The sequence below is a fragment of the Desmodus rotundus genome, chromosome 2 (genome assembly GCF_022682495.2).
Source record: "Desmodus rotundus isolate HL8 chromosome 2, HLdesRot8A.1, whole genome shotgun sequence".
NCBI classification, from domain to species: domain Eukaryota; kingdom Metazoa; phylum Chordata; class Mammalia; order Chiroptera; family Phyllostomidae; genus Desmodus; species Desmodus rotundus.
Window position 1 is genome coordinate 18,143,428 of NC_071388.1, and position 17,652 is coordinate 18,161,079.

Here is a 17,652-nt window from a genome sequence, read left to right on the forward strand (position 1 = left end):
AATCACCTTTGAAAAATTATCAGCCACAAGGGGGCATCAGATATTCTTTTCCAACTTCCAAGCTAAAAGTTGTATTCACAGATACTAATCTCCCTGCTCCATGCTATGCTTTAGTGGTTAGTTTAAATCACTGCTCTTCCTATGGATTACATATAGAAATTGTCACTGGTAATTAAGAATTTTAACTAAGTATACAAAATTATACACAAAAACTTATTCAATTATTTGTCTGTTAATACAAGTGATGTTAATTTAAGGAAAATAGTTAAAAGCAGAGAAAGATCATTTATATCACCTATACTCCCTCTAGCAAAGATAACCACTGTTAATATTTTAGTGGAAGGGGAGTATTTAAAGAGGGAGCTTTTAATTTATATTCTCCCATACTGTTTTGTCATGATACAAAGTATACTCATTTTACGGTCACACAATTTGAAAATGTGAAACATTATACTATGACACTGATTTTTTAAACACAATTTTTAAGAGTTTCACAGTATTCATGTTTGTTCCTCAATTGATTTAACCCATGCTTATCATTAGATATTAAACTACATATCAGTTTTGGAAATGCCTTTTCAGTCATATATCTAAATATATACCACACCACCTTTTGTTGAGAATGGAGTTGGGGGAGGGGATTGAAGTTCTATTGAAGTTCAGAAATAGACAAACTGATCTTATAACATAGCTGCCAACTTTTTGAAATCACACATAGAAAATTAGAGGCGATAATTTTTTTAGAGTCAAATTGATAAGCAAAGCTGTAAAATTCAACAGAAAACAGCCAGTGTGATTAGTTGACTATTTGTTTCACTTAATTCAATGGAAACAGCATTGTTTTTGTATCTAACAGATCATTCATTAAACGTTTCTTCTAAAGAAACAAAATTTACTGGTTAAACTTGAAAGTATATTTAAAATTTTGAACTTTGTCTAAAGGGATTGGAACATGAAAAATGTAAAATTCACTTTTGCCATCTGAGTATTTACTAAGTAAAACCTCACTATTTCATGTTTTCTGATGTTCCCCAATGATAAGACAGACAATACTTAAAGGCTGATATTGATAGTTAAGATCTTTTGGTAAATAACTTTGAAAATACTAGTTGTGATACTTGATACTGTGAAATCTGGAAAGAAATACACAAAAAAAGTTAAAATAAAGATCTTTAATAGGGATTTGGCATGCAGATTTACAGTAAAATCCCTCTTCCCTGACACAATTAGTAGTGCCAATCAAAAAAGTTTAAGTGAAAAACCATTAAAAACTATATATCCTTTAAAATATATCAGTATACTTTCAGTCACCAAATCTTTGATGTAAAGAATTTTTCTTAGCATACGGGACAATTGCTAGGAGTGTCTGCTTTCTTTATAACCTTCATCCATAATATATCAATCTTAAAATGTAAAGTTTGGTTTCTTTGCAGTGAGTAAAAACAACATATTTTTAAAGCGATTGCCAGCAGAGTCATTTCCTCAGATATGTTATCTTCACCATGTCTAGTACTTTTGCCCAAATTATGTACAATTTACTCAAACTATGCAATCAGCAACACAACAAGCATAAACGGGCTTGGTACCAGACAAAGCATACTCTTGTCAATCATACACCCCGCTGGGGACATCACAGGCATCCCTGAGAAGAGTGCAGCTGTTGATGCTCACTGTGCCCTCAGCATGACTGAGCACGTTCTGCACAGGGAGCAGAGGACACTGGTCAGGCCAGAGTCGGCTCTGCTTTCCCTGGCCTTCTCCCAGGCTAGTGTTGCAGGGAGGGGAGTGAGCCGTCGGGAGAGCCATACACTCTAACTCTTCCCTCCTTTCCTTTCATATGGTTCTCGCAGGGCTGGGACTGCCAAGGATTCAAGGCTCCTAGAAAAATACTGGACCAGGAATCAGGAGACCTGGATTTTGTGTCTAACTGTGGCCTTGAAAAAGCAAAACCTTTCTGGATCTTGATTTTTTTCATTACAATGATATAGAACTAGATAACATAGCCTATGGATGTTTGAGGGGGTTGTTTTTACAAAATTTGAACTGCTATGTAAGTTTTCTTAACTATCTCACAAATATTTTGCTCATATTACGAAAAGTTTAAACTGAAGGCACATAAACATGTTCATAAAACCCTGTTAGGGCTGTGTCTTTACTTTGTCCTGGACATAGCAGATAGTGTCTTAGTTGGCCAGGCAGGGATCATGTTTCTTTTCACAGAATTATTTTACTTTGTGTTTTGTTACTTCTGTGAACAAGTAAAATGCCCCTTCGGTGTCACCAGATGAAATGACTGGCGGAGGCTGATGCTGGAGGATGATGATTTTCCAACAAGTTGCAAATCTTCTTTTCCTATCTATCCTACTGTCTCCTCTCAGAATTGCAAGGTCATTCTACTGTTCCCCTAGAAATGTTCTCACTGTTGACAGTTCTGGGGTACGTGAGAAGAAAACATCCTACTTAGCAACATTAAAAGAGCACACTGCCCGTAGCCAACACTCAGCTTGAAATGGTGTGTGACAGCTGGCCTAACCCATGACCTAGACACATCTTTTCAAGTGCAAGATGTCTAATTTTCTTCATTAGTTTAGTTTGTGCTGATTTCATAAAACTGCTTTAGGCAAGAACTCCAGAAACTGGAAGACACCAAAGATAGTTTAAGAAACACACTGTGGCAGGAGTACACGCGGCGATGACCTGACAGGAGCATAGCCAGAGCTGCTGCAATTATCAGGGAAGACTACTGAGAACCTATTACGTGTTGAACATTTATTTATTTATTTATTTACTCATTCATTCATTCATTCATTCCTCACCTGAGGACATTTTTTTTCATTGTTTTCAGAGAAAGGAGAGAGAAAGAGAGAGAGAGAGTGAGAGGGAAAAACATTGATTGGTTGCCTCTTGTAAGCACCCCAATTGGGGAAATAACCCACAACCTGGGTATGTGCCCTGACTGGGAGTCAAACCTGCAAACTCTCAGTTTATAGGACGACACTCCATCCAACTGAGCCACACTGGCCAAGGCATTACTGGAAGATTTAAATGTGAAGATGCTCCCTCCACCTTTGAGAAATCACATCTGCTTAGGGAGAGGAAACAAATACATGAAAAGATTGGTAGGTGATCCTCATCTTCCTTTGAGGGTGCAATTTCAAGGAGGGAGAAGTCAAGTTGAACCAATACGACAGTTCAGGAAGAGTTCGGATTACATGATCAGAAGGGCAAGGCCACAAACAAAGTCAAAGGAAAAAGACCTAGCCAAAAAAAGTTTCCGTATCACACAGGGCTAATTTTAATATATTTAAGAGCTCCAAATTAGCAGTTTATGAAAGAAAAATGGGCGAATCACATGAACATAGTTCTCAAATGGTTTTTAAACGTAAGATGCTCAACTAAACAAGTAACAGAATTTTAAACCATGAGATAATTTTCTTCTTGGAGATTGGGCAAGATCAAAAGGTTGGATGGGAGTATCGGTGAGGATTGGGGGAGAGGTCAGCCCTCTCATCCATTGCCAGCGTCAGCTGCTACAACACTGACAGAGCTATTTTAGTAATAGTTATGGAAACACTCTGTACTCACCGACACCCCTTCTCGCAACTTACCGTAAAGATATATTTACACATATACATAATGATGTACACATTGTACAAACATACTGCTTGTAATTTCATTCATTGCATCTAAAAGATGGGGTCGATTTAAATGGCTATCAATTGGAGGCTGGTTAAATAAGTTACATGTTATCCCTTTGATGTAAATATTACAGTTTTAAAAACAGGTAAGATAGGTAGATAGATGTATAGATAATAGAAAATAGATAAAACGCATGTAGAATAATCTGAGAAGATTTGTTAAATTAAAAAACAAGTGTGTATAAAACCTCATTTTTTCAAAGTAAGAAACGGATATGCACGTGTACGGTAGTGAAGGGCCAGTTGTGAACGTCTAGGAGAGAAACAGCCACTGGCTTCACCCCAGACCTACTCAGAATCTAAGAATGGTTTTAGAAATTTCTTTCTAAAATGTTCTTCCACTTCCTCAAGTTTTTCTAATTAGTTTTTTTTTCTTTTTTTAAGTTGGCTCCTGTTGAGTCAGGTCATCCCATTTTGTATTTGTGCAAGTTCACTTTTCAAGCCACGTGCAGACTTCCTCACCACATGCACTCACACTCACTCTTCCTCTCTCAATACTGCCTTTTGGGAAGAAACCAGACCAGGTGTCTTACAGAGCGTATGATGTGAACTTATTGAATGCATTCTTGCCCCCTAATGCCATTTCTTTTCTAAAAATCCATTCGGTATTTACTCAGCAATAATATATCAGAGTCAGGAACTGGAGATAAAAGTGAATAAACTAGGTTCAAACATAGTTTAATATATCCCCTCATAAAGGGGATATATTAAACGTGTTAATTAGAATAAATACATAAAAGACCTGTACTGGCAATATTGGAGGCTCAGACATACCTCTAAATTAGCATGTGAATGAGGGGCATGGGTACAAATCAGAAAAAATGACTTCAGGAGAGTGGTTGGACTTAGACTTGTAGGGCAAACATGCCCTGGGAAGGTAAACAAGGAGGGGCTGTTGTCTGGTTGACGAAACTGCATGTTCACAAGGCATGCAACCCCAGTGCGTAGAGCTGCACCTGGAGGTGTGGAGAAAACAAACCAGAGAGAAATGGAATGGACCGTGAGAGACCTTTTGTATCAGATTTAGGTGATCTGGATTTTAACATGTTTATATTTACATTTTAAGACAACCAATCCACTGGGACTGGGGACAATGACTCAGGGCAAGAAAAGAACATGGTGGCTTCTAGGACTTTGTTGGGGACCGGCGTCAGGCTTCTACTTCGGTATTTCCTGGACCTTGTCCCATCTTTCTTATTCTTCATTAGCGTTAGAATTTTCACAGCTCAGCAGTGAAATGAGAAGCAAACTGATCAAGGAGCTAGTCCTTGGTTAACTAGACTGAAATTTCTCAGTCCTTCAATAACTCGTGGAATTCTTCTTTTTTTGTAGTTACCCTAGGACCACTTTTTTCCCTGATAGTTATCAAATATAGAACAAAATCATTTAACAAATCATTTGATTTATACTTCAGAAATACCAGCAAGAAAAACTGAGCTGAGTTCTTAAGGCTGCCTTCCAAACCTTTCTCTGTTGCCTTACGCTTGATTATGCCTTAAGACTTAAAACTAAACCACTTTTATTTAATAACAAATTACTTTATATACAGTTTTGTTTCAATTATATCGGTTTTGCTACTTGGTTTTTAATTAACCAGAAATATGATCTGGCTTTTAGAAGTGCAAGATGAAAGTATGGTCTAAATTAAAGGCATTAAATTATACTCAGTAGTTTCACTTAGTTAGTATATTTTACTATAATCTTGGTTCCTTGAAAATCTGTGTATTATTTCCAGCATCCCAGCTACCAGGGACAAATGCAAAGACTTTTCATTATATCAATTTTATTTCTTTAAGATCTCCCAACATCCTGTGATGTGGGTATTTTCATCCCCATTTTAAGCACTAGGAAACTGAAGCTAAATAAAGTATCTAGCAATGAGTGGGGGTCCAACATGTCTGACCCCAAGGCCTATGCTCTTCTCATTCTAACCTCTGAGTGGAATATTTAACGTTAGTATAAGCCAGCTGTTCTAAACCTGGGGGTTGGGGGATTTTGCCCTCTACCCCTGTAGACATTGGGAACCATCTGGAGATACTTTTGGTTGTCACATCTGTGGGGGTGGGGGAGGGGGGAAAGAAGGCTGCTGGCCCCTAGTAGGTAGGGACCAGGAATGATACTAAGAAACCTACAATGCACAGGACAGTCCCTCACAACAAGGGATTATTCAGCCCAAAATATTGAGAAACTATAGTATTGTACAAACAAAATATTCCTAACAATGTCTTCTTACAGACGCATTACTCTCCATCCTGTTTTTTTCTGAAATCAATGTTTAAAGTCAATGAAAGTAGCTTTAAATCAGAACCGGATATGTTTAATACATATATGCGTGCACACTTTTAAATGCAGCTGAATACTGCTTTGACTTTGCACTGTAAAACACTGAAATGATTACCAAACTTTGGAGTTTCAACCCCAAGTATCATGTCATATACGGTCATGTAACTGCAGAGTGGGGAAACATATATGTATGTTTCACATGTTTCCATCGATATGTGATTGTTCTGACCTTCATTCTGTTTAATAAAGGATTCAGGGGGTTGGGGGAAGAAAACCTGGACTCGGGAAACAGGGAGGAACATGAAACTGAAGTTTTATAAAGTAGACATTTTTTTAAAGGCACAATGAAGCCACACCATGAGGCAGAAAACCACTTTCTTGATTTTATTTTAAAAGTACACAAAGTCACAAAACTAGAGCAAGTTCTAGCTTTTTTAACCAAATTTTGTTTTTACAAATTTCAAAATCTGCTGCACCATTGGATATTTAACCAGAAACTTTAAATACAAAAATCATTTTTGAAACTGACACTATCCATTCTCTACTTGCATATATGAAGTGTCAAAATATTTTTCTCAGTAGTACAAGTGTATTTATTACAAAAATTCACAGTTAGGGATGAGAATAAGTGAATCAGTGAATTGTGGTTCTCTTAATGTTTGTGTTATTCAAAGTAGAAAACACCAAGTCTTCCTTGACTGGATATTTTAGTGTTCTGGAACAAAGCAAACCCAACACGTATTTTCCACACTCTTAAATTACAAAACAGGCAATTTTGTAAAACTTGATTTTAATTCACAGTGAGAAGCCCGATGCAGCAAATGTTTGCTGGTGTTACTATCCATAAGATACACAGAACTGCAATTCACAAATTTATTATTCTTCCCTGCTTTTATAACATTAATAAGTAGAATTTGTGTTCAGTGATGGACCGTATTTTAGTGCCAAAATAGGCAAACAACAAAAAATCCAACTGTAGAACATGTTGCCTTTATTGCAAGAATATCCAAAGGCATTTGAGAGGCATTTGAAATATTAAAACTTGCCCAGAACATTTATACTAAACACAGAATATTACAAAGATTTATGTACATATATATATAATAATATAACATCACACGTCACGAAGAAATAAAAATGGTGCCAACACTTTCTACAAACTACTCCTCACAGGACACATCAAAGCATTAACCACATAATACGGACTTTCTCTGTTCACACTGGAATAAGGCATCTGTAAGCCCTAAACCCTGTGGAGATGAAAAGAAACTAGGAAAAGCTTTACACATTCATAAAACTTCAAGTTTACATGCTGCACTCACAGAAAGAGACAGAGACTGGTTATTTTAAGAAGCCATACGTTATAGAATTTGATATCCAACTTCATGCAATGAGTTCCTTTTCTATTTAATCAAGATGTTTACCTGCCCCTTCACTTACTCCTAATTTAAAATACTCAATCTTAAAAATTATCATTTTAATAAAAATCAGACATTAATTCATACCGATTATCTAATTGTGTCTCATTAACCTCCCCCTAAGACACACTCCAGCTGTGTTTCCATTGTAACAATTCCATGGCAGGGTTTTGTTTTGTTTTCCTTCTAATGAGAACATTAGGTAAAGTTGCCAATAAGACAAAGAATACCTGCAAGCTATATATTCAAAGCACAGAACTACATCTTCTATGGTATCACTTCAAGTTATATTGTGTGACTCAACAGGATGCTGTCGAATCTCTTAGGTGTAAAGTGGAATCACCTACTCTTGCCTCAAAGATGGGGTGCCATCCTTGACTGATGGTGTTAAGCTCTAATGGAAATGCTTGAATAACAATTTTTGTTGCATCACTTGATGATTACCAGTCACAATTCTAGAACAAATATTTGATCTCTGATTCAACTGAAAATATCAGTGAGAATTACTTAGGAAGTCAATCAGAACTCTCTGACTTGTGGATTAACTGAAATTCACAACGAGAGTAGCTGAAGACATAGTTTAAAACTTAATTCTGCCCTCTAAACTTCATCATGCCCGTAGGTCTCTCCAGGTTACATAACTGGTGTTTACGAGCGTGTTTCTCAGCATATAGCCGGTACGGACCTGAACTAAAAGTGCTTCTGGAAGAGAATCTGACATACTTATAGCTACATCCTAGACCAACTATGAAATCTAAGGCCAGGAAAGCCTTACATTATGTCCATTTTCTGTACTAATTTCTACTTACATTGATAGCATAATCTTCATTACATGAAAACGAATAGAAAAGACCAAAAGTTGTTTATTAAAGTTTGTGCTGTTATTTCTTATACTATTATATAAATTTATTTATACAAAACAGACCAGACATCTGGAGTGCAAAAATAGTTACTGTTATAAAGTCAGAAACACAGTAAAAGAGTGTTAGGGGTGTTGAAAATTTTAAATCTTTATGAATAACACAATCTGTTAACTTGCACCTGGGAAGAATAGAAAAGAGGAGGCAAACTGAAAGTGTGAGGATAGAAAGGTGTCACAGTGATGCGCTTTTAGGAACAGTACCTTCACCTCTAAGCACCTTTTAGGTGATAGCTAGCTCATAGGCACCAGAAATTCATAATAAAAATTAAATTACCCAAAAGGCACAAATGAAAATGTTAACACCAAGTATAAAACCAATATTATGTCAGGTTAAAAATCTATTTAAAAAATGCTTCCAAATATGTAAAACTATACACTAATCCATTACACAGGCATTCAGCTTAAATTTACCATTAAAAAATGTACATAATACTCTTCCTAATCATAAATTCATGCCAACATTAATTTATAATACAGCATGAACCACCACGGCACCCAAAAAGATGAACAGAAACCAACTCCCTAAAAAATCTAGGGAAAAGGTTTTAGAGCTAGTGAAATAATTTACTGCAGACCTCATTTACTACAAAGAAATTGTTGGCTCGTACTACTATATCCACACTCCCTCACAATCTTAAGGGAAATACAATAAATTCACTTTCTTCTACTAAAACAGTATTTAACACATTTGGCAGTTAGGAGTATTCTTTTTACTCCTTTTCCTTTCGTTTCCTTCTTTTTTTTTTTTTTAGGAATAAATCACTTTCACAAAACGAAGACTGAAACTTTTCAAAGCTCAGCTTGATTTTTTGCAACCACACACAGACATGTTGGCCATACAGTAGCAACTGCACATGCCCCACGTCCGGAATACAGAACTGACGGAGGACACCAGCCTAAAAAGTCTTCCATCCTTCTAAGTCTGCGAAGAAAACATCCTCCGGGAACTGCATTCAGGAAGGCAAATTTGGGATTACGTTTGTCTAGAACATACAACATGCAATGCCATCCAAAAACAGCAATGAAATGCTGAACCAGTAAACACCTTTTAGAATTTGGAACCAATAATGAGGGAATTTCAACCTGTCTCTGTCAAACGATAAATGAGTTATAATTTTTTCTTATTAGAAAAATACGACCTAAAGCAGAGAGCCAGTACTTAATTTGGGAATGGCAGAACAGTCTGTCCTGGATCTGGCCGGTCACCACTCTGCCCATAAGCCTTCGGGTATCGACCACTCATCCCCGAAATCCATCCTCACCATTGAACTCTGAGTGTTACTGCTCTATGTTGCTGACAGCAAATTTTCTAAATAAATCCATAGACACTCCTTTATTTCCGCATACAAAAGAGCTCACTACGTCTCTGTTGCCTGAAGCAGTCTATCAGTCAAATACTTAACAAGTCACTTCATAAATAAGGTTTATGAATGACTTGAAAAGTAAACTAGTCATTTCTGGAACACTGTAGTGTTTTTTTTTTATGTCATTAGAGCTATTCCAAACATCTTTAGAGTTTTCCAAGAAGCTATAAAAACAAGAACAAACATAAAGGTATATAAGAGTTTTTGCCATGAATGCATCTTTACCAATTTTCAGTCATAAATTGAGAACGGGATCCTAAAAATAATGGTAGAAATAATAAAACACTAGTTTCAGATGATTCAAGTATCAGCTTGGTGTGCACCAAAGTTCACCAATTTCTTCCCCTACGAATTCATATCCAAAGTGCTACATCTCACTATTGATATTTAGAAACCTACAAAGTCAATCTCTTAAAGGAAATCTTTTTCAGATGGCAAATTTGTCTTTAGTAGCTTTAATGCCTTTCCTATTTTGATATAACCACACAAAACTTTTTGAAATGTATTTCCTACAGTTTCTGGTTCACTTTTTGATCTATGGAGGCTGGTTGTGACATTTGGAACAGAAGAGATTTTCCTATTTTGAAAGAAGAAGAGAGGCGCGGAGCGCAGACGTGGAAGGCACGGAGGTGCTATACTATAGACCCGTCCTTGCTCTGTGCTGGAATCATCACGGGCACCGCTCCCATCCTACTGAGATTAGGGGCAGCTACCTTAGCAGGGGGGAGAGTTGGGCTCTGAGGAGCGCGGTCAAAATCTTCACTTGGTACTTGGTTATACTGAGTCTTGGAATAGCCTTCCATGTTGGAAGGAGACATGGACCCCAGGGATGAGTGATTGCTGCCCATGTAGCTTCTGGCAGTGGACGTCCGGCTCTTCGGAGGGGGCACGTCTTCCCTAGAAAGCAAAGGTCCCAATAAAAGCTCCAAGAATAAGTTTCTAGAAACCTACAGTTTAGTAACCTATGACTCATGGGTGGAGGCTATTTAAGTGTTAAGTATATAAAAGTGTGTTTGACACAGAAAGCAAGAGCAATAAAACGCAATGTCACTAGCTGTGCATTCCTCCCAAAGTTATCATTTACAGAATGCCTATCTTCCTGAGTAATAAAAGGTGGTTTTTACAATAATTTATGATTCCATTATGTTGTCTTACAAGGAACAAACCTCAAGTATTTTTATATTCCAGCTCAACTAATCAAAATAATCTAATTAGAGTCCTATAACACTTTGTAGTTGATAAAGCATTAATACCTAGATATATTTCTACCAAAAAAAGAAGAAAGTCTCTGTTATGCAAGTTACTTATCTAAGACCTTAGCTGAATACCCAGCAGATTCAAGTCTGCAAAAAATGGGAATTCAGGCCTAAGAATTTTTATACCATGGACTGACAAAGAATATATATCTGAGTTAACCTCTGGTGCCATTTAAAAAATACAAGTGCCCAGACCCCACCCCATACCTACCAAATGTTGATTCCTGGGTGTTACTTAAGTCATATGCTATTTTTTAAAGTTCTATAATCCAATATACACTTGTGGTTAAGATCTACTGGTTTAGAATATTAAAAAAAAATACTACTTATGTTACTTGATACATTCAGGTCCTTTTTTTTGTTTGTTTAAATCCTCACCCGAGGGCATATTATTGATTTTAGAAAGAAGGGAAGGGAGGGAAAGAAACATCAATGTGAGAGAGAACCATCAATCAGCTGCCTCTAGTCCGCACCCCGTCCAGGGACTGAACCCGCGACCCAGTATGTTTCCTGACCAGAACCGGACCCATGACCTTCCGGTTTATAGGCTGATGCTCCAACTAATGAGGCCACACCAGCCAGGGCACAATCAGGTCTTTTTAAAAAATCTCCACATCTTATTAATTTTTTTTTTGAAAACTTCATACCTGCACTGTATTTGGAGAAGACACTCGTGAGATAGGCCACTTTGCAGTGGTTATTAAAATAGGGTCCGTTATCGGAAAGGGGCTTGGGAAGGGCACCATGGAGGTTGGCTGGATCTGCATACTTGAAATTCAAAGGAAAAGTTTTCAAATGTGTTGAGGGGAAGAGCTATAGCTTTTATCCAGCTCTTACAGGGATACATGCTTTTGATGGTTAAGAGAACTAATTCTTTCAGATATAATAAACTTAGTATACATCAGTCAACTCTTGTGTCAATTACCTGATATCATGATGAACTTCCTTTTCATATTTTTTTTCTCTGTGCTTTTTATGACAGCAAAAGACGATCAGACAGATGATCGCTAGCGCAAGCAAAGTTCCTATAATAGCTCCTGCAATTGTCCCAGCTCTATTTGAAGCTAGAATAATACATTCATAAGAAAATAATAGTAAAACAAATATTTAGTCATATTGAAGATAAGGATACATATTGAGAGATTGATTTCATTCCACATATTAACTTTAAGGACAAATTAATTAGCATTTTGGTCCAGGGGGAAAATCCACTAAAGAACTTTCTTTTGAACTATAGAATCTATTTCAAGCATAAATGCAATCAAACCACATTAAAAGACTTTAGTATTCCCAGCTTCCTGAGTTGGCATGTAAGAATGTTCCAAATAATTTGTACTTATTAACATAACAGGAAAATATGGTATAAGAGTTGATTTGACAACTCATCTTCTTAATGGTGCTACAGTAATGAAGGTTTCATTCATAAAATGTAATTTTTCCTTTTGTGACTTAGGAAAGCTAATAACCAAACCATAAAGTGCTTTGTTCACAATTAGCATCCAGGTGCCCTCATTATACCCTTGCTGACTGAACCAAAGGGGGCTGCACAAAGATAAGGGAAACAAACTATCACCATAAACAGAAAGAAGATACTTACGAGGAACAACGTCCAGGCGCAGCTCGCATTGATCAGAGCCCACTCTGTTGCGGACTGTACAACTGTACACCCCAGAGTACTCAGTAGTGGCGTTTTTTACAGATATAACAGGTGAAGTCATTTCTATGAAAAGAAAGGCAGGGCGGAGCAAAACCCATTTTTACAGGACAGCTGAGTTTTCAGTAAAGGCAAACCCTACTAAGTTCAACAATCCCAGCAAAATTGATAGAGGCTGAAGCTGGGTGCAGAACAAGCTGCCAGGCAGGCAGACACATGCATGTCTCCAGGATGCAAACAATTGTGCCTCCAGTTCATCTGCATCAAGGCAAAAATAAACATGACCTCCTTCTCCACACATACAGTCTCAGCTGAAGCAGAGCCATACTGATTATAAAAAATATTCCATGCCACAAAGGCTCTTTGGTGCGGTAGGAAGATTCGCAAAAGCCATTTCATCCACCCCCAAGAGGAAAGAAATACACGAAAAAAGTCCGAAGGGGTCATACGGTTTGTCTCCTACTTTGAAAAAAGAAACAGGCTGAGAGAAATCCTGCCCAGCCAGGGTGGGGAGAGTGTAGATCAGTTTGAATAACAGGTCAATTATAACAGCGTGAGCAATCAGATTTAACCAATCTGTAACTTTCTAGTTAGTATCAGAGAGGTGTTTCTGAGATGTTTCTGTTTTGTTCTGTTTTAACAAACACACCATGGGTAAATTATAGTATCTTCGAGATGAATCTAGGCTCATGAAACTTTCAAGATCCAACACTTGCTACAACTTAGTCATTAAGTTATAATCATGAACATTTTCTGTCAGTATTGCCATCAATTAAATATATATGTTCCAAAGAAATCAGTTACAATATCCAAAACGGTGAAACTGTTACAAAAATATATCTATTTATACTACATGACAGTAAGTTGTCATTCTAAAACACTGAATAATTTCCACGGAACCCTGATTGGTCTATATAAAAGGGGAAAGTATTTGGGGATTAAAATATATATATTCACCTCCCCCCCCGCCCCCCCGTTAAATTTAAGTACAAATCAATGACACATTGTACGAACTGTCTCGTAGGCGGTACCTGTTACCAATGCTGGGGGCAGTTTCTGTGAGTTGGACAATTTTTGCCATTCATATAGTAACGGAAGTGAACCTTCCTTTGGTTCACATTTCAGTTTAAAGTCATTTCCAATTTCTTCTGATCCATCAATGTAACATCTTGTACCCGAAGGCTTAACTGAGAAAAGAAAAGAAATGATAACTTTACACAAAAGAATGGAATTTGTTTACAAGGATTACTTAAACATGGAGCATGCTGCACAACCCCTGACTCGTCATCCCGTGTCCCCGGCTCAGGGCCGACAAGACTGAGAGACTACAACAGGGTGTCAACAACACGTTCTCAGCTTTACCCAACACGAAGCGGGCAAGACGGGGCTCAGGCAAGCAGCCCCTGCACGGAGAGGAATGGCAGGGTCTCAGGCGCGGCTCTTTCTGCCTTGATTCCATGGGGCACGCCGGAAAGCAAGCCTCTTCCGACTCCAGGAAGCTCCCCGCTCCATTCCTAACCGATCCCTCTGCTCCGTGCCTGACACGGGAGTATGTATGTGCCACGTCACGTCCCTCTGGTGCCATTACCGTGCCCATCAGGGGATTTATACTAAATAATGCTGCTAGCAGGGACAATTCACTTGGTGAAATTAAGGCCCAATTAATACTCCACAATTACATTAACCCCAAACCATCCAGAGAGCACTGTTACTAAAAGGTAAATCTGAGGCTATATTCCAGGTCTCTCTGGGTCACTGTTTAGAGAAACTGCTGACCCCATTACTTGAAATTCATCCCAACACTGGATTAACACCTTGGCATTTCATACTCTTACTGAACTTTATTAAAGCATAACATACATACAATAAAATTAACACATTGTAATAGTGTACGTTGATCATGTTTGACAAATGCGTGTGTGTGCATGCGAGTATACCCTCCCCCCGTTAAGCACCACCCCAATCCTCTCGTAAGCCACCCTCCTGCTGGGTGCAGTTATCTCAGTCACAACCCTGGCCCAGGAGCCACCCGCGGGATTCTCATCACCACAGATTAGTTCTGCTGCTTCTGGCGTCAAGGAAGTGGAGTAATACAGTATTACTTTTGTTTTGCTTCCTTTATTCACTGTAAGGCTTTAGAAATTGATTCATGTTGTTTCTTTCAAAAGTCCATTCTCTTTCACTGCTGAGTTGTATTCCATGGACTATAACATAAACAGAGCTATCCACTCATCTGTCGGTGAACACTGGTTCCAGCCTCTGGGCTACTGTTCAAGCCTATTTCATGAACGGACCAGGAGCAGGAGTGTAGTCTGTCAAAACCAGACTGACTGACCAGCGAGGAAGGACTATTAGGAGCTGTGAATGTCACTGGAGCAAGAAAGGAAGGTTCTGAAGGATTCCAGGTGACTCTAAAAGAAGCAGACACTGGTTCTGAATCCGAAGCTGTTTCTGAGGCTGGATTAGGAGAACTGGTGACGAAGGCCACTGAGCAATTGGGTATCCTCCTCAGTGTGGGATGCGCAGTGCAAGGTGGGTCTGGGGTGACACCGGGGAGACAGCAGTGGTCTGTAGTTTACTGCAGCTCCACAACCTCGGGGGAAACTGTGTCCCCTCTAAACTCCGCCGCTGACTGTATCCGTGTCTGTGTCTTTGTCTATATCTGTATCCGTGTATCATGTCTGTGTCCGTGTCTGTATCCATGTCTGTGTCTGTATCCATGTCTGTGTCTGTATCCGTGTCCGTGTCTGTATCCGTGTCTGTATCTGTATCTGTTTCTGTGTCTGTGTCTGTATCTGTCCTCACTGCCTGATAAATGGCAGGACTGTTTGGTTTTTTCCTCCCCCTGTTTTAGTCTGAACTGCTTTTCATTCTTTTCAGTCCTGGATGGTCTTTTACTCTTTCACTACTAGGAATAAATGTGAATGTGTTTTGTAGTTTCATGCAATTATGAACAACACTGCTTGAACACTCATGTAATTACTGGAATGTCTTCCTTTTCTCAGTAATTGCTGGATCATTTATGGCATGTGTATGGTTAGCTCTAACAGAAACTGTTTCCCAAATCTGGCCAACAGGAGTTATCATATCCAGCGGGGCATCTTTAACCACGGATGTCAATCATGATCTCATCTCTTCACCCGCTTCTTGACAACTCTTCAATCTGATGGTATTTCTCCCCTTCATCTGTTACTACTTGTACTTTTTCCTAAGGATCAACAAATGCATTTAACTGCATTGCTGATTTCCTAAGCAAATCTGTCTCTTTTTTAGATTGATCAGTTGCCCTGGAGACTACATGAACTGGACATTTAAATTGGTTTTGCACATTATTTCATCTTGTGACTCTTCAACAAAATGAACTTTGTTCGTCACTTCTACAAACTATCAATAAATCCTTTATTACATAAACTAGCACTGGGACATGAAAGCATTGCTTTGTACATCAAGTATGTACTGGTGATATAGCATATTAACCCTAACCCTCATCTCTTCTATTAAAGGTGACCCTTCCCCATACACCAAACACATCCAACAATGAGCAGTTACCTGAAGTGACGGCTTGGGAAACCCAAGGCCCCACTGAGTCTGAGATCACAACGTACTCCACCCACAAATAGAACAAGACTTTACCAACAACGGTTTCTGAGTGATGCCTGCAGTAGCCCCCTGCTTTCCAACCCCAACCATTATGCTACAGGGAAGAATCACTCTTTATCCATGGCGCTGGGCTGGATTAAAAGAAAGAAAACCACAAAGGGACGCAGATAAAGTTTTATCCCCTAATGTTTCTTTGGTCTGGTGTTCCAGGGTACCTGGCCATCGTCCTCAGAACATTTGTCTCCATGATCACTACCTTAGATAATAGTTCTTCTCATGCAAGGGTACCTGACCATCAGCTTGTACCTGGCCAATGGCCCACCCATGTAGTAATGCTGTGCTTCATATATATATATATATATATATCTCACCATCATCCCTCCTGGTTAGTGGCCTACCTCAGTCTACAGAAAACACACCTAGTCCCCATATGGAACAGGATGCACAGGGTGGGGCAAAGTAGGTTTATAGTTGTGAGTACGCAAAATACAGCATTTATTCTTGTATTACTTATTGTATTACTTTCCATTCGGACTGTAAACCTACTTTCATCATCCTGTCACTTGTCTAAGGATGCTGACTTTGCTTGGTTTAAAACGCCCGGCTCCAGGCAAAGTCCATGCATGGATGCTAAAAATCAATGGGCAAAGTTTGAGGAGAAACGAGATATCTGTATATTCTCAGAGTGGTTCCCTGTGATAGTTTTTTTAATTACAGAAGGAAAAAGTGTAAGCTGTCAGTGTAAGCCCATCAGATAAAACGTAAACCAAGTGAGCATGATTGATGAGATGTGACATCATGCGTCCCTTGACATGAGTGGAGGAGGCTAAGGAGACGTAAATGCAACGTGGATAGTAGACTTGACCCTAGCACAAAAGGACGTGAGTAGAAGACTGTGAAATTCAAACTAGGTCTATACTGTAGTTAATACTATTGTCCCAAAATTAATTTCTTCGGTTTTTGATCATTGTATTATACTTTTGTAAAATGTTACTATTAGAAGAATTTAGATGATGGGTACACTCTCAGGAACTCTCTAGTTTTGGAACTCCCTATAAAACTCAAATTATTTCAGAATAAAAAGTCCTGCCCTACACTATTGGCTTCCGAGTGCCAGTGCTGACTGAGCCCCCACATGTGCCGGTGCCCCAGGGGCCTGCGGTGTGGGTGCCGTCTGAATTAACTGTCCACATCCAGGAAACCACTCGCTAGGAATGCTCTCCTCCTTAAACAACCCAGCCTGTTTATACCGAAAGGTCTCAGGAACAGGCCCTTTCCGAGATGTGGGGAAAGGCTCTGGTGGGGCCGCAGTACTGGCTACTACTGTGGGTTCTCTATTGATTCCCTTTGTTACCATCACCCCCATTCAGCTTCTTTATCGAGCTGCATCCACATGCATGTCTAGTGCACCTGACAGAGGAGGCAGGGATGGCTCTGGAGTGGAGCATGCTGTGACG

At 38.8% G+C, this 17,652-nt stretch overlaps 1 protein-coding gene across 2 annotated transcripts in view; it reads right to left on the minus strand.

The window, feature by feature from the left end:
- The window catches only part of CXADR (CXADR Ig-like cell adhesion molecule), a 52,000-nt gene that overhangs the window by 5,841 nt on the left and 28,507 nt on the right, over positions 1-17,652 (minus strand). Inside the window, exons 4-7 of one of the 2 annotated variants that reach the window (XM_024562755.3) lie at positions 13,627-13,782; positions 12,539-12,661; positions 11,867-12,005; positions 10,399-10,582 (exon numbers count right to left, since the gene is read on the minus strand). In XM_024562755.3, the coding sequence (XP_024418523.2) occupies positions 10,399-10,582; positions 11,867-12,005; positions 12,539-12,661; positions 13,627-13,782 (602 nt within the window). Of the gene's footprint in view, positions 1-6,350; positions 10,583-11,866; positions 12,006-12,538; positions 12,662-13,626; positions 13,783-17,652 lie in introns of those variants that run through there. The other variant, XM_024562747.3, reaches the window with a different exon arrangement.